Source organism: Pan troglodytes, chromosome 5 (genome assembly GCF_028858775.2).
Source record: "Pan troglodytes isolate AG18354 chromosome 5, NHGRI_mPanTro3-v2.0_pri, whole genome shotgun sequence".
Taxonomy (NCBI): Eukaryota; Metazoa; Chordata; class Mammalia; order Primates; family Hominidae; genus Pan; species Pan troglodytes.
Window position 1 is genome coordinate 101,204,333 of NC_072403.2, and position 21,109 is coordinate 101,225,441.

A 21,109-nucleotide genomic window follows, 5' to 3' on the forward strand; every position below is an offset into this window, starting at 1 on the left:
ACATACTTTTAGCAGTTGACAAATTTTTAAAAGAAGAAATGTAGTGAAGACTCAGCCTCCCACTTCTGCCTCCACCCGCTCCTAGCCCTCATCCACAGGTGTTTCTTTTTTTTGTTTGTTTGTTTTTTGTTTTTTTGAGCCAGAGTCTCACTGTGTCACCCAGGCTGGAGTGCAGTGGTGTGATCTCGGCTCACTGCAACCTCCACCTCCCAGGTTCAAGTGATTCTCATGCCTCAGCCTCCCAAGTAGTTGGGATTACAGGCGCCTGCCACCACGCCTGGCTAAGTTTTATATTTTTAGTAGAGACAGGGGATTTGCCATGTTGGCCAGGTTAGTCTCAAACTCCTGGCCTCAAGTGATCCACCCACCTCAGCCTCCCAAAGTGCTGGAATTAAAGATGTGAGCCACCACACCTGGCCAGGTGTTGCTCTTACTGGTTTCTTGTCTATCTGACCAGAGTTTCTTGTATACAAGTATATACAGACATATATTCTTAGTTATCCCCTCTTTATTTTATATTTTTTATTTATTTATTTATTTTTAGAGACAGGGTCTTGCTCTGTCATCCAAGCTGGATTCAGTGACCTATCATGAGCTCACTTCAGCCTCAAACTCCAGGGCTCGAGTGATCCTGGATTCAAGTGATCCTCCCATCTCAACCTCCCAAGTAGCTGGGACTACAGGTACATGCAACGGAGTCCAGTTAATTTTTAAATTTTCTGTAGAGATGGGGGTCCCACTATGTTGCCCAGGCTGGCCTCAAACCCCTGGCCTGCAAGCAACTCCTACCTAGGCCTCCCAAAGTGCTGGTATTACAGGCGTGAGCCACCGCACCCAACCTGGAAGTACTTCTCAAAGTAGAAAGTGCTATACAAATGGGAGGAGCCATTGCCATTTCTGAACCCACCAGGAAGTGTCCTTCTAAAGTGAGGAATTACCGTGCTGGCAGCAAAGGAGGTGGCCCAGGGAAAGAATTGGAACCACTGAGCTGCTTACAGATATAAGGGAGGAAGCCGGGCTTGTCAAGAGGAGGAACACCAGCTCCCATTGCCGCGGACACCCTCTCTCACCAGCTCGATCCAGGAGCCACCCCCCGACCCCCGACTGCCATCTCCTTTCAGGCTCCCCTTCCTCTGGTCCCCCACCCTCCACTTTCTGATCCTTGGTGAGGGGTCGGGGAGGGGCCCTGCTGAAAATCACTACAGTTGAGGTTCAGGGAAGAAACATCTGCAGAACAGTGTGCATGTGCTTATGGCCATACCTGACTTGCTTGTGGGCATCTTCATGTACTTCTCGTCTTTGTCTTTGAGGCCTACTATGAACATAAAAAGTAAAGACATTGTAGAGAAAGTCTAGGTACTCAGATCAACCAAGCACCCCTCTCCCTCCAGATTTGCTTCAAATCTATCCAGAATAAAATGTAAAAGAAGAAGAAAAAACTACGAAGATTCAGTGCATTCATTTAGCCTCTTGTTGAGCATTTTCCAAGTACCTGCAGTAGAAACTGGAGGATTCATTACTCAGAAGGCCTAATTTGAAGAGGTCTGAGCTAAAATATCTCCCCCACTGGTCTACCCGGGCCTGAAATGGATGCCATTCTTTTAGAAGGCTCTTAAGGATGTGTACATTTTAACTTTGATCCACCATAAAACCCTCATTACGGAGAGTAACACACTGCCAGGTGAACTGCATCACTTGAGCATCCTCGTTCTTTGGCTCATGATTTCAGCCAAATGGGCACCGACAGGAGATGAGAGAGGAGGAGGAGGAAGAAAGAGGTCAGGGTATTTATTCCTCATTCTCTCCTGGCTTTGATGCCAGGACTAGCAATGCCTGTGTTACTCTGTGATTGCTGATAATCACAGTATCTTCAATAAGCTCCAATAATAGTTAATATTTCCCCTTCTAGTCGAGGGGTAGTCCTGGCTTCCTCCTATTCCTAGTCCTTGGGGGCATCAACATGCCTGACTGGATCACTGAACTCTGCCCACATCTCTTCGAATTGTCCTTTTATTCAATCATCATGAGTTAAGCCCTTTTGAAGGCAATGCTGTTTTCTGCCAGGACTCGACTGATGCACAGGGACACGTCAGAACAGATGCACAAGGATTATGTCATCTGTAGAAAATGGAGCAGAGACAGGTGTGCGCTCTGCAGGCGTGGGCAGAGCTAAGACTGGGGAGTGGCATGCGCTTCAGGCGATGGGCCATAACAGTTGATGGGCAGCATGAGGCCGAAGGACACCGGGGACAAAGTTCTCTTTGCATTCAGTCCCTTGCACAGTGTTGGATCCCTGTGGACCCTCAATACCTATTAGTTGAATGAAGGAAGGAATCAGCCCCCTACATGGGCACCTAAAAAGGGAGACAGGAGGGAATGAAAGAGGAGATTGGAATGGAAAAAAGCTTGGCCCAGCTCTTACTTTGACTTTGGGCCAGCCTGAAATGGAACCAGTCACTGACGAAAGGAGGTTTGTCAAATTCTGAGATGCCACTGCCTTTGCCTTCATGAAGCCTCGATTCTAGCCAAGAGAAGACGGATGAATAGAATACAGTTATAGTCTTTTTCATTATTAATATTATTAAATAACTTTTTTTCCTGTTTACATGCCCATGTAAAAAAATTTAGAAAATAGATTAATTGTAAAGGAGAAGATGAATATAACTCAGAAGGAACCTCTGCCATTCTGCATCTGTATTTTCTTATGATTCTTGGAGAATTACACTGTTTGAAACTTTCTTTTAAACTCAAATTATAATATATCATGGAATTTTTTTGCATCATTGGCATCTTTTCACCATCTGAGGGTATGATTATTAATCTTGAAATGATGTATCACACAAAACAAATAACAGGAAAATCTAACACTGCTTGAGCACTTCCTATGTGTGAGTTACCATGCTAACTCCTGTTGCATGTGTTAACTCAGGTTATTCCTCAAAACAACCCTATGAAGTAGGCCTCGTCATTATCCCCATTTTATATGCAGGAAACTGAGATACAAAGACTTTAAATAACTTGTAAAAGTGAAGAAGCCAGAAGTCAGAGCCAGGGGTTCTGGCTCCAGGGTTGGAAGCAAGGCTGGCCACAGCATCATGTTGGAAGATTTGCCTCCCACTGCCAGGAAATTGGCTTAGATGTGGAAGGTCTGAGCTTATCGTCTCCTCATATAGAAGTTAACATAGACCTTGCACAAAGTTGGTGCATGATAAATATTTATTGAATGAGCCCCAGGAGGTTATGAAGAAAGGATAGGCATGTACCATGTTAAGATGATGCAGGATGACATGAGACAGCTTTTTGAACTGAACATAGGGTGTACATTTGTTGAACACCCACTTTTATTTTGGATCAAATGACAAATTCCAACCTACAAGACTTCTTCTTGATGTCTGCTTGTTCTAGTTCTTAGTCTGTGCATGGATGTTTTCCCAAAAGAGGTGTCAGAACTTTCTTGGAGGTGAGCTGGAGCACGGATGGGGGTTTGTGATGAGGGAGGTCTGCTGGAAGGCTCATTCAGCTAATGGCCGAGCACCTGATAAGTTACACTTCACCTTGCTGACTATTTCATCTGAGAAGACAGAGAACTTAATTTTTACAAGGAAGCAGAAACTGGCTAATGAAAATGATCATGCTTTCTCGGCATTTCTAACAGCCAAGAAAAGAAGTCCTTGTATGTAGTGCAAAACACCCAGATGTTGTCCTTGGCACCTCCACCCCCCGCCCCCCACATCTCTCACATCCTCTTCCAGGGACACTGAGAACACTGGCTCTAGCTCCACTTCTTAGACATGTACTGCTCATAGGGCTACATTTTTCTGATGTGCATAAAGGCCACGAAAGGCCAACTGGGGCCCTGCCCACAGCAGTCAGGCAGCCAGTCCTGGCTGACCTCCTTCTCAACACCCCCTGCCCCACCCCTGCTGTCTTGCCCTCTCCATCCCCACGCCCCCTGCCTCAGGTGTCATTACTTAGCATATGGGAGGCAGCAGGCTTTCCTGCCTCTGGTCTTATCCTTCTCTAATCCAACCACCCCACCAACACCATGGAATGAAAATCACAATTATGTCACTTCCCCTCTTAAAACCCTTCATCCTCAAAGTAAAATCCATGGAAGTTGGGCATATAAGGCCCATAATAAGGCTCCCACTCTCAGCTCCCACTCTGCCCCCAACTTCTTGCCGTTGTCAATTACATCTCTATGCTTTGCTCCTGATGTCCCAACTGTCTGGAATGCCCTTCCCATCATTCTTCATACCCTTTGTTACCCAGACAACTCCACGCATTCCCAGATAAAATGCCACCTCCTCCTGAAAGTATTCTTGAGCTTCTCTCCTTTACATGCTTCCATCAGAATGTGTACACCGTGCTGTTGTGGTGATAGGCCTTCTGACCATCCCACTCACTTCACCGTGGGATCAATAGATGAGAGACTGTACTTTTTTTTTTTCTGAAACAAGATCTCTCTCTGTTGCCCAAGGCTGGAGTGCAGTGGTGCAATTATAGCTCACTGCAGCCTCAACCTCCTAGGCTAAAGCAATTCTCCTGCCTCAGCCTCCCAAGTAGCTGGGACCACAGTTGTGTGACACCATGCCCAGCTAATTTAAAAAAAAAAAATTGTAGTGAAGGGGTTTCACTATGTTGCCCAAGCTGGTCTCCAAATCCTAGGTTCAAGGGATCCTCCCGCCTCAAACTCACACAGTGTTGGGATTATATTTGTGAGCCACCATGCCTGGCCTCTATGTTACACATCTCTGTAAAACCTTAGCAGTGTGCAGAATTGACTTTACAAAGACAGGTACCAAATATGGAAGGAGAAGCACAAACCCAAGGGTGTATTGCACAGAATTGAAGGGATCCATAAGAAATGAGTCAAGGGAGGCCAGAGTCTAAATTAGACTCAAGAGACATGGTAAAGACAAGCAGAATTCTTTCCAGTTGCATCCTGAGCTAGGAGAGTCAGTAGAAGGAAATATACCACTTGGAGAAGATGAAGCAAGATTAAATTTTTTTTTAATTTTAATTTTTTTTTGAAGACAGGGTCTCACTCTGTTGCCCAGGCTACAATGCAGTGGCACAATCTCAGCTCACTGCAGCCTTGACCTCCTGAACTCAAGCTATCCTCCCAGCTCAGCTTCCTGAGTAGCTGGGATTACAGGCATGTGCCACCATGCCAAGCTAAGTTTTGTATTTTTTGTGGAGTTGGGGTTTTGCCATGTTGCCCAGGCTGGTCTTGAACCCCTGAGCTCAAGCGATCTGCCCGCCTCGGCCTCCCAAAATGCTGGGATTACAAGTGTGAGCCACCACACCTGGCAGAGGTGAGGCAATGTTAATAAACAATTACGATAAGGCTGAGATTCTGCTAACAGAATCCAATTTTACTTTGCTATTCTTCATCAAAGAGAGTGGTCTTCAAATTAGGAAGAGAGAAAAGAATTATTTGCTACCAGAATAGTGGACATGTAGCACACAACCATCTAATGCTCAGCCCTGATTACACATTGGAATCACCCGAGGAGCTTAAAAAATCCCAGGCCACAGAGCAGACCAATTAAATCAGAACCTCTAAGGGTGGGACCCAGCCAGCAATAGTTTTCAAATCTCAGGTGATTCCAATGTTCAGCCAAAGTTGTGATTTCTAATTTTTAAAAATGGAGCTCTTTTGCACAGCTCTCTGAGGCCATGACCTGGTACAGTAGGAGGACAGCAGGCAGTTAGGAAGCCAGCACACTGCCTTGAACCCGTTTTGCTTACTGGTGGGAGATGGCAAGTTGCTTCTCTCCAGGTCTGTTTCCTCAGCTGTGAAATAAGGGATTAGGCAATGAGATGGCTTCGAAACCTTTCAAGTCCATTCCAGAAGGCGGCAGCCTCCCTGAGATGTGAGAGGCGCTTCGCTGCTCTAGTCCTGTTGGCTGAAGGCGATGCTACAAGGGTAGGTTCCCCGCCAGAGCTGCACCAATAGGGGTGTGGGTTCCACACAGACCCACTAGCACTGGGTGTGTGTGTGTGTTTAACTTTCATTAATTTAATGAGCATGTATCCATCATGTTATTTATATTGCATTTCCTGAATTGTTACAGAGGCTGTGCATTCTTCCACATAATGAGTTGAGCATTTTGTATTTTTCCTTGGCTGTAAATATTAAATAGTTCATTTCCTTTGATTCCTTCCTAAGTGGATTTTTGGTAACTAATACTGTGCTTTTCAAATTATGTTCTCTAAAATGTGTGATGGTTAATTCTATGGGTCAACTTGCTTAGACCATGGTACTGGTTCTGGTCAAACATCAGTCTAAATGTTACTGTGACGATATTTTTTAAAAATGTGATAAACATTTAGATCAGCGGACTTTAAGTAAAGCAGATTACCCTCCATCATGTGGGGAGCCCCCATCCAGTCAGTTGTGGGCCTTCAGAGAAAAGACTAAGGTTTCTAGAAGAAGAAGGAGGAATTCGCTTCCAGACTGCCTTCCTACTCAAGATGGCAACACGCCAGCTTCTGCCAGAACTTCCAGCCTGCTGGTCTGCCCTGCAGATCTCAGACTTGGCAGCCCCCACAAATGTGTGATCCAGACAGAGAAAGGCATAAGGATGTGGATGTGGACAGCCTACTGGTTCTCTTCCTCTGGAGACCCCTGACTGATACAGTGCGAACACTCCTTGACCTCTGAGACCTGCACATCTGAGGGAGATCTGAGCTGTTGCCTGCAGCCAAAGGGCTGCCAGGGCTGTCTAGGATGGGGGTACCAGCCCAGCTTTGACCTATCAGCTTCTGTCAGGTCTCAGGGTATTTGATCAAGCTGTCTTCTTGCCACCATTACTGACTTCTGTTTCCACCAACTTGGTGGGCCCCTAACACACAGACAGCCCTGGCCTGCTACTGCCTTGCCACAGAGTAAAAAGAACACATCAAGAATATGTTTGTCTAACTGCTTCTTAGATAAAATCTCAGCCTATCATCCAAGTTGCGGGCTTAAAAAAAAAAATCTCAGCCTAGATCATCCCTTTTTTTTCCTTGTACATATATGTCTGAATTCCTATGCCTGGGAATACCATATGCCTCCCACTTGAAGACACTGGGTTACTTTATTTTTTTTAATTTAAAGCTCTGAATTTTGTCTACCTGTTCTCTTTATTAGAATTCTCAGATTGTATTATTCCCATTTCTTATAGAATGTACTACTTTCTAACTTGTAGACATCTATTTGACCCTAATGCCAACATTTTAGACTCTTGTTAAATGCCTTTTGAGTGAAATCCCCATAGCCAATTAAATGTCTCAGCTGCCTAAAAACAAAAACAAAACAAACAAACAAACAAAAACAGGTGTTTGTCAAGGGGACAGCCTGCAATGCATTTCAGAATGTGAAATTGCGGACGGAACATCTCTACCTCGCTTCACCTCCTGCCCTCTCGCCTGAGGAGTGGAGCAGAGACCAGGCCTTCAACAGGGGTGAGTCAAGACTCACGAGGTCTTCTCAATGCTATCACCGCAATCCCAAGAGCCACCACTGCTTGTCTGAGGTTAGATTTATTTGATGAGGCAGCTTACAGTATCGGAAGGAGTGCAGACTTGGCATCAGTCAGACTTCAGTGTGAATCCCAGGGGAGCCACAAACTAGCTGTTAACCTTGGGCAGGTTACCTGATCTTTCTGTGTCTCAGTTTCCTATAAGATGGGGGGAATAATACTAACTTTACTGCCGTGCTGTAAGAATTAAGCAAGAAAATGTTAATTTGAACCACAGGAAATGGCTGACATTCAACTGTTTGTGACATACAAAAACATTTTCACCTGGTTCAACCTGAGTTTTATGTCCATCAATATAACTTTCTTTTGTTTTCTGATGGCGAGAGGAAAGCACCAGAAGTGGAAACATGGGGTCTGTGGGAGCTCTGTGGATATGTTATGTGACCATGGCACAAGTTTGTGTACCCTTTTGGGCCTTGCTCTTTTCACCTTTAAAGTGAGGGGGTTTCTAAGGTCCTTGAAGGTCTGACATTCTGCAGCAATTATTTTTTTTGGAGATAGGTCTTACTCTGTCACCCAGGCTGGAATGCAGCGTCGCGATCTCAGCTCACTGCAGCCTCGACCTCCCAGGCTCAAGTGATCCTCCCACCTCAGCCTCCCGAGTAGCTAGGACCACAGGTGTGTGCCACCACACCTGGCTAATTTTGCTTGTTTTTGTAGAAATGGGGTCTCACTATGTTGCCTAGGCTGGTCTCTAACTCCTGGGATTAAGCAATCCTCCTGCCTTGGCTTCTCAAAGTGCTAGGATTACAGGTGTGAGCCATCATGCCCAGTCTTCTGCAAAATTTTTAATTTTTGCATTCTACAAAAGTGGTCTGATTAAGGTCTGTCTCCCCCACTAGACTGTCAGCACTTCAAGGGGAGGAGCAGGTCTATTTTGCTTACCATTGCCTCCCAAGCCATGGGCACAGTGCCTGGAGTATAGTGCCCTCAATACATATTTGTTGAATGAATGAATGAAGTACAGGAAATAGCAAGAGTCAGGATTCACTCATTTATTCATGCCCAACACTTCATGAACATTCACCATTGTTCTTGATTGTGGGGAAACAAGGATAAATGCGCCCTTAAGGGACTCATAGTCTAGAAGCAGAGAAAAATGAGATAAAAAAGGCAATGCTGAGTGATTAGTCCTTGGAGAGAAGGGTGGTGGAGAGCTGCAGAAGCTCAGAAGCCACCTAATTGAGACTTGAGAGGCAGGGGGTGAGGGAAGGCCAAGGAAGGCTTCTCAGAGGAGGTGACACCTCTGCTAAATATTGGAGGAAGAAAAAAAATGGGTCAGAGAAATAAGAAAGAGAATGGTGTTGTGAGCATGGGAGCAGCAGGTGCAGAGGCCTTAGGAGACTGCAAGGAGGAGGGGCAGGTCGTAATCAGCAGGGAGACAAAAGACCAGGAAGCACAAAGTGGGGACTCGAACGTTCAAGCAAACTTTCTGGGGAGCAGAGGGACAAGATGAAGAGAGCACTACTAACTTAAGAGAAAATCAAATTTCAAGGCGTTGAGGGTGATCAGAGATCCAGTCCATAATCCCACAGCTTTCTCTTTGTCATGCAAGACAGGGATTTGACAGCAACTCCTCATGCCACATTGTTGCCGCCCCTGGCCTCTCTTCATCCTTTGAACCCTCCAAAGTCCCTCCTACCCTAAAACTCTCCTGTCTTCCTCTCTCGCCTTCATCCCATCTCAGTCTTTCAGTTCACACCAAGTTTCTTGTAAATACTGTCTATATTCACTCCATTTTCTCTTCTACTCTCCTCAACCCTCTGACATCTGTCTCTTCTTGGAATGATCATTAATGACACAAAACTACCATATCTAGGGCTCACTTCTCAGTCCTCTACCTAGTTGATTTTGACCTTGGAGTGATCTGACCCTATTGACCACTCCCCCTCCTTCTTAAAACCCTTGACACCTTGCTAGAACACCTTCCTAGTCGGAAGGTCTCTGATGGCACAGCCTGCATCTCATTTTGTGACTGGTGAAGAGCTCATTGCCCAGTGTAGTGCCTGCCCTGTAATAAGCACTTGATAACTGTTGAAAAAATGGGCCTCTTAACATCCTCAACACCTCTGTGTTCCAGCTCTATACCCATTTCTCTGATCACTCATTTCCAGCTCTACATTGAGTCCCCTTCCTTTATCTTCTCCTTAAATGCTGCTCTTCCCCAAGGTCTGTCCTTGATCCGGTCCTTATTTCATGCCACATGCTGTCTCTGGCCACCTCATCCATTGCCACCTATGGGGACTCCCTTTAAATCTAATTCTCCAGGCCCAGTTTCCTTCTTGAGCTGCAGACTTATATCCCTTCCTGCTGACTGGACAGCTGTCTCTGGGTATCTTGCAAGCACATCTAGGTCCATATGTTCATACCAAACTCATCACCTTCACCCCCAAACCTAATCCTCCACCTGCTCTCCTTCCTGGCATCACCATCTACTCAGTCGTACAATCCAAAGACCTGCCGAACATTCACCCTAAACTTCTCTCTCACCCTGAAGCCAATCAGATTCTGACCATTCTAGCTCCTTGAAAGCTCTCATATTCATTCCTCCCCCATCCCCATCCTGTTCATTCCACTATGAATGAGCTTTGCACCAGCTCTTACCTGGCCTCAGACTCTGGTCATAGACTCTGGATTACTTTCTCTGTTTCCCCTCTATCCCCCTTCCTGGTGTTCCATCATGCTGCTGAGCAAGCAAGCATCGTCTCTCTGAAATGGAAATCTGCTGAGACCATTCAGCTCCTCTTCACCTTCAGAATAAACGTGAATTCTTTAGCACGACAAAGAATGCATGATAATGTACTTCCAGCTTCTGGTAGAATCAGTTTGCCCTCCCACAGCCTGAGCTGGCATGGTCCAGGGGCCCGTAGTGTAGACAAGTTATGTTTCCATTCTTCCAGGGAAGAGAGGAGGAGAGGACCGACAGTAAGTTTGGGTTATTTATTTATTTATTTATTTTTCTGAGACAGGGTCAGATGGGCCCAGGCCGAAGTGCAGTGGCATGATCACGGCTCACTGCAGACTTGACATCCCAGGCTCAAGCCATTTTCCCACTTCAGCCTCTTGAGTAGCTGGGACTACAGGCACACCTCACCATGCCCAGCTACATTTTTTTGTACTTTTTGTAGAAACAGGCTCTCATTTTGTTCCCCAGGCTGGTCTTGAACTTCTGGGCTCAAGTTATCCTCATGTCTCCGCCTTCCAAAGTGCTGGGATTACAGGCATGAGCCACCATGCCCGGCCTGAGACAGTAAGTTTTGATTGATTCTAGAAACATTGCCCAGTGCCCTGGCATTCTGATCTTGATTCTGCATGATTGGTGAAGATGGGTCCTATCTGGATGTGCCTCCCATGGAGATTCTGGGAAAACATGAATTACTTCCTGGAATGGAGACTAGAGTGAGGCAGGTAAGGTGCGTAGGGAGTAAAATGTAAAGAGCCAGTCACTCTCTGGGGCATGTAAGCACCTCCTTCAGTTTTGCACCCTAGGCACCTCACTAGATTCACCCCCTGGTGTGCCCATGTTTACCTAAGCTATTTTATTAGCATGACCATGTAAAGAAGCCTGGATACAAATTACCAGCAGCTTATGGATTTGGAGTCTGGATGAAATTAAGTAAGCCCTTTAAAAGTTTAGGCTACATAAAAATGAAGTTTAACCTGGCTGGTGGGGTATAAGTTGGGTCGACGTAACATTCTGGAAAGAAATTTGCCCGCATATATCTGGAGCTTTCAATGTTCTTGTGCCATTTGATCCAGAACACTTCCAGGAGTCTAACCTGATTAATTATGTATGTGAACAACTCTTCTTATATACAAAGATGTAAATACAGAATATTTGTAATAACAAAGAGGAAGCAACCAAATGTCTGTAAATAGAGGAAAACACTTAAATGGTGGCACACTGTGCATTAATTTACATATTTGCATTATTATGCAGCCAATCAAATGATAATTCTATTGACTTTTCAAATAAGTGAACATGCAGACTATATGCATGGCATAATTCCAAACTACTTAGTATTCAGTATATGCTAACCAAAAAAGACAAGAAGAAAATACACAAAAATGTTAACAAGGTTACTTCTGGGCTTGGAGATTATGGGTAATTCTTGGGTGTTTTAAAAATTTTTTTCTCTTTTTTTGGTAAATTTAAATAATAGTTATATGTGTCTTTCATAACTAAAGAAATGAAAGCTTTTAAAAGTAAAATTACAAAGAAATTTTATTTCATTCTCTAAGATCAGTAACAAGACTCACTCTCACCACTTCTATTCAACCATAGTACCAGAAGTCCTTGCCAAAGCAGTTAGACAAGAGAAAGAAAGAAAAGACATAGAAATAGGAAAGAAAGAAGTGAAATTGTTGCTGTTTGCTGATGACATGATCTTATATATAGAAAACCCTAAAGACTTCACCAAGAAAACTGTCAGAACTAATGAACAAATACAATAAAGTTGCAGATTCAATTCAGCATGCAAAAATCAGAAGTGTTTCTGTACACTAGCAACAAACTACCTAAAAAAAGAAATTTTAAAAAATCCAATATACAGTGGTTACAAAAAAAAGACTAACGAATAAATTTGACTGAGGAAGTGAAAAATTTATACAATGAAAACTATAAAACGCCAATGAAAGAAATTAAAGGAGACACAAATAAATGGAAAGATATATTCATGGATTGAAAGAATTGATACTGTTAAAATGTCCATACTCCCAAAGTGATCTACAGATTCAATGCAATCCCTGTCAAAACTCCAAGTCATTGTCCATAAACATAAAAAAAAATCCTAAAATTCATATGGTACCACAAAAGATCCCAAATAGCCAAAATGATCTTGAGCAAAAAAAACAAAGCTGGAGGCATCACACTACCTGATTTCAAGCTATATTACAAAGCTATAGTAATTAAAACATCATGGAACTAGAATATAGATGAACACATCAACCAGTGAAACAGAAGAGAGAGCCTAATAATAAACTCATACATTTACAATCATTTGATTTTCAACAAAATCAAAACACACAATGGAAAAAAAAAGTCTCTCCAATAAATATGTTGAGAAAACTGGATATCCACATGCAGAAGAATGAAATCAGACCTTCTATCTCACACCATATACAAGAATCAACTCAAAATGGATTAAAGACTTAAGTGTAAGACCTGAAACTGTAAAACTGATAGAGGAAAATATAGGAGAAAAGTTACACAATATTGGTCTAGGCAGTGGATTTTTTGCATTTGACTCCAAAAGCTTGGGCAACAAAAGCAAATAGACAAATGAGATTACATCAAACTAAAAAGCTTCTGCACAGCAGAATAAATAACTAATGCAGTGAAGAGACAACCTGCAGATTGGAAGAAAATATTTGTAAGGCATACACATCTGATAAGGGGTTCATATCTAAAATATATAAGGAACTCAACTCAATAGCAAGAAAACAAGTAACCTGATTAAAAATGGGTAAAGGACTTGAATAGACATTTTTCAAAACAAGACATACAAGTGGCCAACAGATATACGAAAAAATGCTCAACATCATTAGTCATTAGGGAAATGCAAATTTGAACCACAATGAGATATCATCTCACACCAGTCGGAATGGCTATTATCAAAAAGATGGCCAAGCATGGTGGCTCACGCCTGTAATCCTGGCACTTTCGGAGGCCAAGGTGGGAGGATCACTTGAAGCCAGGAGCTCGAGACCAGCCTGGGCAACATAGTGAGACCCTGTCTATAGAAAAAAAAATTTTTTTAATTAGCCAGGCATGGTAGTGCACCTGTAGTCCCAGCTATTCAAGAAGCTGAGGTGGTAGGATCACTTGAAACCATTACAATCCAGTTTAGGTAACAGGGCAAGACTCTGTCTCTAAAACAAACGAACAAAAAACAAAACAAAATTAAAAAGATGAACAAGAACAAGGCTTGGCAAAGATGTGGAGAAAAGAAAACCCTTGTAACACCATTGGTGGGAATGTAAATTGGCACAGCCATTATGGAAAACTAGATGGAGGTTCCTCTAAAAACTAAAAACAGAATTACCGTATGATCCAGCAATCCCATGTCCAGGTATATATCCAAAGGACTTAAAAGCAGTTTGTTGAAGAGATACCTGCACTCTCATTTTCATTGCAGCATTATTCATAACAGTCAAGTTATAGAAACAACCTAAGTGTCCATCAATGGATGAATGGATAAAGAGAATGTGGTATACAATGGAATACTATTCAACCTTAGAAAAAGAAATTCTGTCATTTGCAACAGCACGCATAAACCTGGAGGACATTATGCTTAATGAAATAAGCCAAGCATCAAAGACAAATACCATATGATCTCACTTGTATGTGAAATCTAAAACAATAGAAATCATATTAACAGACAGCAGAATGATGGTTACCAGAGGCTGGGAGATTGAGGGTATGAGGAGATGTTGGCCAAGAAGTAGTTTCAGTTAGACAGGAGGAATAGTTTTTTGAGACATATTGCACAGCATGGTGACCACGGTTAAAAATAGTGTATTGTATATTGCAAAAGTGCTGAGTAAATTTCAAATGTTCTCACCACAAAAAAACAGTAAATATTTGTGGTAATGGATACATTAATTAGACTTAATCATTCCACATTGTATGTATATATCCTTACATCATTTTGTATGTACCCCATTAATACATACAATCATAATTTGTCACTTAAAATTTAAATGTTTTAAATAAATTATTTAAAAGAAAGTCTATTCACTCTCTTAGACTTCTTAATCACCGATATTTGCAAATAGGTTGCCACTCTAACTCTGGCTTGGGAAAAGTTTTTGATGAAGACCAACAGAGTTTGTTGTTGTTGTTGTTGTTGTTGTTGTTGTTGTTGTTGTTGCTTTTAATCCCTATAAGCACATTTGGATCAAATAATCTCTACGGCTGCACCACTCCACAAGTTCCAGTGTTTGCCCAAGCAACTTCTGACTCTGATGGTAATAGGGCACAGTGGCCTCCCTTAGCACCCCAGGGCTCACCATGACCACTGGATATTTCAGCTCCTAGTTTTGTGATGTTGTTAAGAACAGCTTGAAACAAATGCTGTGAGCTACAGCTGGCTGTTTGGGAGCCCATGTGAGGAGGGCTCCCTCCAGCCCCAGAGGGAGGACACTAAGGCGCTAGACACACAGCCCTCCTCCTAACCCCAAACTCCCAAAAGCTAGATTTCTTTTCATATTCATTGATCTCTCAGACTCTATTTATATTTACACTCAAAGAAAGGTGAAGTTCAATTTGAAGCTAAGGCTAATAAAGGACCAAGAATCAACAACGCCTTACTGTCTCCATTTCCTCATCAGTACAGAGAGAGCACTGGATTAGGTTGTCTCCAAGTCTCCTGTATTATTGACTGATGCCGGGCAAGCAGGTGTGCATCCCAGATAGACATTGCCAGTGCTGCCGTCAGAATGGCCCAGGTGAGGCCGAGTGCTAAGGGGCTGGTGGGGAACCTGGTTTCCTGTCTAAGCTCCCTCTGCAAGTGCTGGCAGACAGGGCAGCATGCACCTTTGGTGTTGACCACAGGCAAGCACTTGCCTGCAGGCAGCTCCGTCCCTGGCCCTCCCAATTTACAGGTAGGGAACCATCTAATAATGATCCTTCTAGTCACACAGCTTGGAGAAAGCTGCTTTCTTTTAAAATATTAAAAAGTGATTCACAAATCTAACAGAAATAATTAGAGCAGAATCATTCTCATGAAATACAGGTCCCATTGGTAATTTGAGAATTCACAGAGTTGTTCTAACCCTAGGACACAGACAGCAAACAATTGCCCTTGATATTTTTTTAAATGTGCATATATTCTATTTTCCAGAATCTACCTTTCACCCAGGACAATTCATAAGGAATTTTAAAAATGCACTGATAAAATGATCTAATCTAGCATCATTTTAAAAGAAAACGTATTCTAACTTTCTAAAAGGGGAGCAGCAGGAGAACAAAGGGAAGGGGAAGAAAAAGGCATCCACACAAAACACCATACGCTGGAAATGATGCTCAGTTTCTAGAACAACACTGTAAGCTCACTTTGTGCACCCTCTTTTCCTAAATCCTCTATCCCTAAATGTCCACTCACCTGCCTTTCTTAGACATCTCGTGGACTTCTCTTCCGGGCCAGTGCACTCTGCTTTCAGTGGCCAAAACCCATCCCCACCACAAAAGAAAGATGCCAAATCTCATATTTGGGACAGCCAACATGGGTTTCCAAATTCAAACAGCTCTCTCCAGAAACAGCAAAAAGGAAAAGGTTGTTCTTTTTCTCTCTTAAGACATTATTGGTCTGTTCATTATTAGAAGGATGTTTACTCATGCAAAAAAAAATCAACCCACAGGATGCAATCTGGAGAGCAGGAGAAAGCAATTTCCACTAAACCTATAAATCCTCCTACGTCAGATGTCAGGGATTTTCTGAACTGAGGTTGAATTCCTGTGTCCCAGTGGAACAATTATTTTAGCCGGTCTAAATTAGTTCATCGTCAAATGCAGTAAAAACGTTGGTGAAAGTCTTATTTTCTGGTGCGTCGAATAAAAGGAAGTAAAAATGGACCAAAGCAATTTCCAAAAGGAGTAAGGCCAGAGGTGCGGAACTGCTTTCTATGTTCACGTTAATGAGCTCCTCCCTGGATCTATTTTGAGCTTACGGCCATTATTATTTGCTTTAGCTGAGGGCTGGATTTGGACAGCTTCCTGCCCCCACTTCCTGTGGCTGAATCCCTGAAACCCCAGGGCTCGGTACCTGCGTGGGCTGTCTATATGGCTGAGATTGGGAGGGCAACTGGGGAAGAGGTTTTTTTGTCTTTGTTTGGCGCAGAAACAAGTAAATTTCCTTGTCAGTTGCACTGTTCTTATCATGAACCTTGCTGCACTGTCCACATTTGAAAAATACCAGTAATAAATTAACTGTAGCCTCAAGTCTGTGTTATTTGTAGACAGTTTTTCTTTTGCTTTGATGCTTACTTTAAGACTCTGCTATAATCTACAGGCCGGATCTTGTGTCTTCATCAAAAGACAGTCTCAGAGCCTCGTGGAAGAGACCGCATGAGGTACTCCGAACTATTGACTCTTCAAAGCTGAGCTGACATGGTTTTGGTAACTTTCAGACTGTACCGGTAAACTGAGTCAGGATTCCCATAACTCTATAGCTGAAAAGCGGTTTCACACAACTGCTAACCCAAGATCCAACAGAATGAGAATTAATTACACAAGACTGAAAAAAAATTGATGAGAGAAATTTTTTTCGGGTTATTTGAAATGCAGTTGTTTTAAGGTTCTGTTCCCAGATCGTAAGAAGCCTTTTCTTTCTCTTCTTATGCTATCTGTAAGTCACAATAAGCTTTTAAATTCTGCTTTTATAAACCAGAATGAAGTATTCTTAAATTATATATGATTCTCACTAACACGATTCTCCTTATTTGAATTCAGAAACTCTTACCCAGTCTCTCTACACTTCTTGGCAATATAGTTGTTTGCATAGGTTTAGTAAGAATCTGTCCTCCCTTTTGCCAAAATACAACTGGAAGCATCAATTATGCAATGAAAGCCTTGCCTTGAATGCCCTATTTGAGAATAATGTTCATTTAACGAGGTGTGACAAGCCATTTTAAGGAATAAAGGTTGGCTGTACTTACGGAACCAATGCCTACAATGTCCTCTCAGGAAACCTGACGTAGGTCCAGTTTATAGTGTCCAGTCTTACAGTTAGTAAGGAAAGTCACTTCTAGGCAAGTACTTGGGGGTATTTTTCTGAAAAATCTAGAAGAAAGGAATTCACTCAAATCTATAGGTACTGCAGGTAAAATTTGGTGGAGTTTCTTGGGCTTGGTCTCCTAATCTTAGCAGGATAGAAAATAATAGACACGGCTGGGCACGGTGGCTCACGCCTGTAATCCCAGCACTTTGGGAGGCCAAGGTGGGAGGATCACCTGAGGTCAGGAGTTTGAGACCAGCCTGGCCAACATGGTGAAACCCTGTCCCTACTAAAAATACAAAAATTACCTCGGTGTGGTGGCGGGTGCCTGTAATCTCAGCTACTTGGGAGGCTGAGACAGGAGAATTGCTTGAACCTGGGAGGTGGAAGTTGTAGTGAGCCGAGATCACACCACTGCACTCCAACCTGGGCAACAAGGAATGAAACTCCATCCCAAAAAAAGAAAAGAAAAGAACTGACACTTTTAGAAGTCCAAGCTAAGATTCCTTATGATAACTTCTAGGCAGGAGCTAATTTGGAATCATTCAACACTGTATGGCTCTAGGTTTTGCAACGCAAACTTCAAAGGAGGCCTCTATGATGCACTGTAGAAGTAACCAGCCAAACCTAAGGAGCCCAGCTTTTTTCTGTGATCAAGAATAATCTTTAGAATTATATATAATGACAAGGAGAAGGAAGATGGGCAGGAAAAATCGTCAAACTTTGAAATGAGCAAAATAGATTACTGGGTGTTCTTTCAATAGAATTCTAAGCCTTGTCCAGCGGGTCCTCCAGGGATTGTCTGATCCTGTAGGGATGTATGCCTTTGATTGTCTTTAGGCTATTTTACAATTCTGTAATAGTAGATGTTAACATGTAGCAAACTGATAGTAACGCATAGCTTTCCTGTCCATAGCTATGCAAATTATTCCTTTTGTGCTGTGGAGAGTATAAATCTCTATAAATCAAGCCCTTATTTGAACCAGTTGTAACATCTTACTGGTCCCTTAACTAAATAATGAGTTAAATAAAATCTTCAATGTCTGTTCATTTTATAGTTATGTGAGAGTCATGATTATATCCTCTTATATAAATCATCCTTTAACGTGCTTTCAATTAATAGATGTCAAAAACATTCAACATATAGAAATAAAGGCAGAATATGTGATGTCTCCCGAGGTCAACGTAAGCTAAGCATGGTTGGATACTTAAGTTGTAGTGACTTGCTGATGTAAAGACCAAATTGTCTAAAGGGAGATATTCTGGAGCTGAGTACATCAAAATGAACAGGACAATAAGGCATTAAATTGGGGAGGTAGAAAGGACATTAAATGGCTCCTAATGCCCAGATTGGAAAATACCTTTCTTTCTTGTTTAGAGGATCCTGGACTAGCTCCAGGGACCAGGAGCCTGGGCATAACCAAAGAGAGCAAACCAGAAGGCCTCAAACACGCATTTCCTACCCTCTCTTAGCTAAGGAGAGCTGGTTCAGCAGGTCCCCAGTTAGTTTGATGGCAGGACAGGCGGTACCAGCTGCTGAGCCTTTGCAACAAGGCCACTTCCTCCATCCAGAAGTTCCTATGGCAGAACCTTGAGGGGAGGGGCCCTGTCTTAGAGCCCTTTCTGCTTTGGGCTCGAGCCAACCATGCATCCCTCTTACTGCTGTCATGAGAACTCAGAAAGTCATGGCATTTCACTACTTTGTTGCTTGTAAATGTTCTTAATCAACTTTATTTCCCACTAACACCACGTGGCTCTAATGCGGAGAGTATCTGTGCCCTCTTTATAGGACAAGGATGTAGGAGGGAGTTGTAAAGAGGCCTGAGAGAACCAGTTAGGGCCAGCATCAGAGCGTATTAAGGATCCAGACTGACTTACTGAACTATAACACTTCCAGACCAAGTTTTAAAAATGCTTTTTTTTTTTTGAGACGGAGTTTCGTTCTTATTGCCCAGGCTGGAGTGCAATGGCATGATCTCAGCTCACCACAACCTCTGCCTCCCAGGTTCAAGTGATTCTCCTGCCTCAGCCTCCCGAGTAGCTGGGATTACATGCATGCGCCACTACACCCAGCTAATTTTGTATTTTTAGTAGAGACGGGGTTTCTCCATGTTGGTCAAGCTGGTCTCCAACTCCCAATTTCAGGTGATCCGCCTACCTCAGCCTCCCAAAGTGTTGGGATTACAGGCATGAGCCACCGTGCCTGGCCAAAAACACTATTTTTTGACAAACCTCTTCTTTTCCTTTATTGAGTATTGCCAGCCTTCTCTCTCTTCTCACTCTCCTTTTTATTCCTCAGCCATCATGGCCTTCCCTACAGCAATGCAGGGTCTCCAGGGCAATAATTTCTTCAGCAGAAGAGGGACCAGGCAATGCTTAACTCCAGCTTATCTTCTCATGGCCATCAAAAGTCTCCCTGCCCCAAGCCCTCAGAGCCAACCCAACACCACACACAAGGCACTCACTGACTGATGGGTGAACGGCAGGCAGCACACCCCAGCTGCTCCCAAACAGTGGCTGCAGGTGCTCATCAGCTGTTTCTACGTGCTCCCTGCAGCACATTTTCTAGCCACAGTCAGCCCTCTGCATTCGTGGGTTTTACATCTGTAGATTCAACCAAGTGCAGATCAAAAATATCTGGGGATAGAAAAACAAAGAACACAAATTCAAAAAACTAATGTAGTATAGCAACTACTTGCTAGTATTTACATTGTATTAGATATTAGAAGTAATCTGAGATGATTTAAAGTATACAGGAGAATGTGTGTAGGTTATATGCAAATACTACCCCATTTTATGAAGGGACTTAAGCATCCATGGATTTTGGAATCCTTGGGGTCCTGGAACCAATCCCCTTGGTACCGAGGGATGACTGTACACGTGCACCAATTTGGCTCTGAGCTCAATGCCTAAACATAATCTCCCAGCTTTGGACTGGCCCTTTCCAGGTAGGGGATAAGGGACAAATAAAAAGGCAAAGGAAAGGAATTTGATGAAACAATGACCCGAAGAGCCATTTTTCAGTTCCTGATGCAGCTGCTGCTTTACTCACTATATCGTCAAGCCTACTATTTAAGCTGCTGCTGTAATCGAGCCATGGAAAGATCAATAAAAAGAATAGTGTTTCTTTGTCATGGAACAGCTTAGAGGTGAGTGGTCCAGACTGATGGGAATCTGCTCCAGGAAGAAGTGCCTTTCGTCTTGTTGCCCTTTCTCAGGGTATGGTCTTTGTGTACCTGGTTAAAGTTGGGCTGCCAGTAGGCAGAGAAGACATGAAAAGCAAGCAATTTCTGTTTAGGCAAGTGACATAGGAGCTGCACTCCTCACTTCAATTCACATTTCATTGGCAAGAAACTTGGCCTGATAGTCACTCCTAACTGTAAGGAGTCCAAGAAATGTGGTCTCTCGATGAGTCATCTTATACCTAGCTAAAATTATATCATGATGAAAACAAAAAATAAATTTGGGGGAACAGTCAGCAATGTGCTGAACTCTCCAATTTTTCTTCCCATCCCAAGAGTCAAGTAGCAGTGGCTTGGATCCTAAATTCGATTCCTGTAAACCCACTTTGTGGGGCTCCTTTTCCCCTTGGCCCACTGCATATCTGGAGCCAAACACTCAGATTAGTCAGAACATCCAAATAAAACAAAGAAGGGACAAAACATCAGTCAGACCGTTAATATAAGTCCTGTCGGGAAGGCTGTGGTATTTATAGTGTGCTTCCAAAGGAACCACCCCCGTTCTGCATCTGCTCGTTTAATTCAGGTCAGATTCCTTGATCTTGAGGTTTTTTAATGCCCATCTGTAATGTGCTCTTTTTGTCATTTCCCTGTCTCTCCTTCCCTGCTAAATTACCAATGCCAT

General features: G+C 43.0%; 1 protein-coding gene across 3 annotated transcripts in view; it reads right to left on the bottom strand.

Moving 5' to 3' along the window:
* Window positions 1–16,210, bottom strand: part of GABRR1 (gamma-aminobutyric acid type A receptor subunit rho1) — a 40,324-nt gene extending 24,114 nt beyond the window's left edge. Inside the window, exons 1-3 of one of the 3 annotated variants that reach the window (XM_063812544.1) lie at window positions 15,635–16,210; window positions 2,423–2,521; window positions 1,262–1,315 (exon numbers count right to left, since the gene is read on the bottom strand). Coding sequence is in view for 1 of the 3 variants with exons in the window: in XM_024357330.2 (XP_024213098.2) it covers window positions 1,262–1,315; window positions 15,635–15,756 (176 nt within the window). In the remaining 2 variants the exon portion in view is untranslated. Of the gene's footprint in view, window positions 1–1,261; window positions 1,316–2,422; window positions 2,559–15,634 lie in introns of those variants that run through there. The other 2 variants (XM_024357330.2, XM_063812545.1) reach the window with 2 other exon arrangements.
* Between the last annotated feature and the right edge of the window lie 4,899 nt (window positions 16,211–21,109).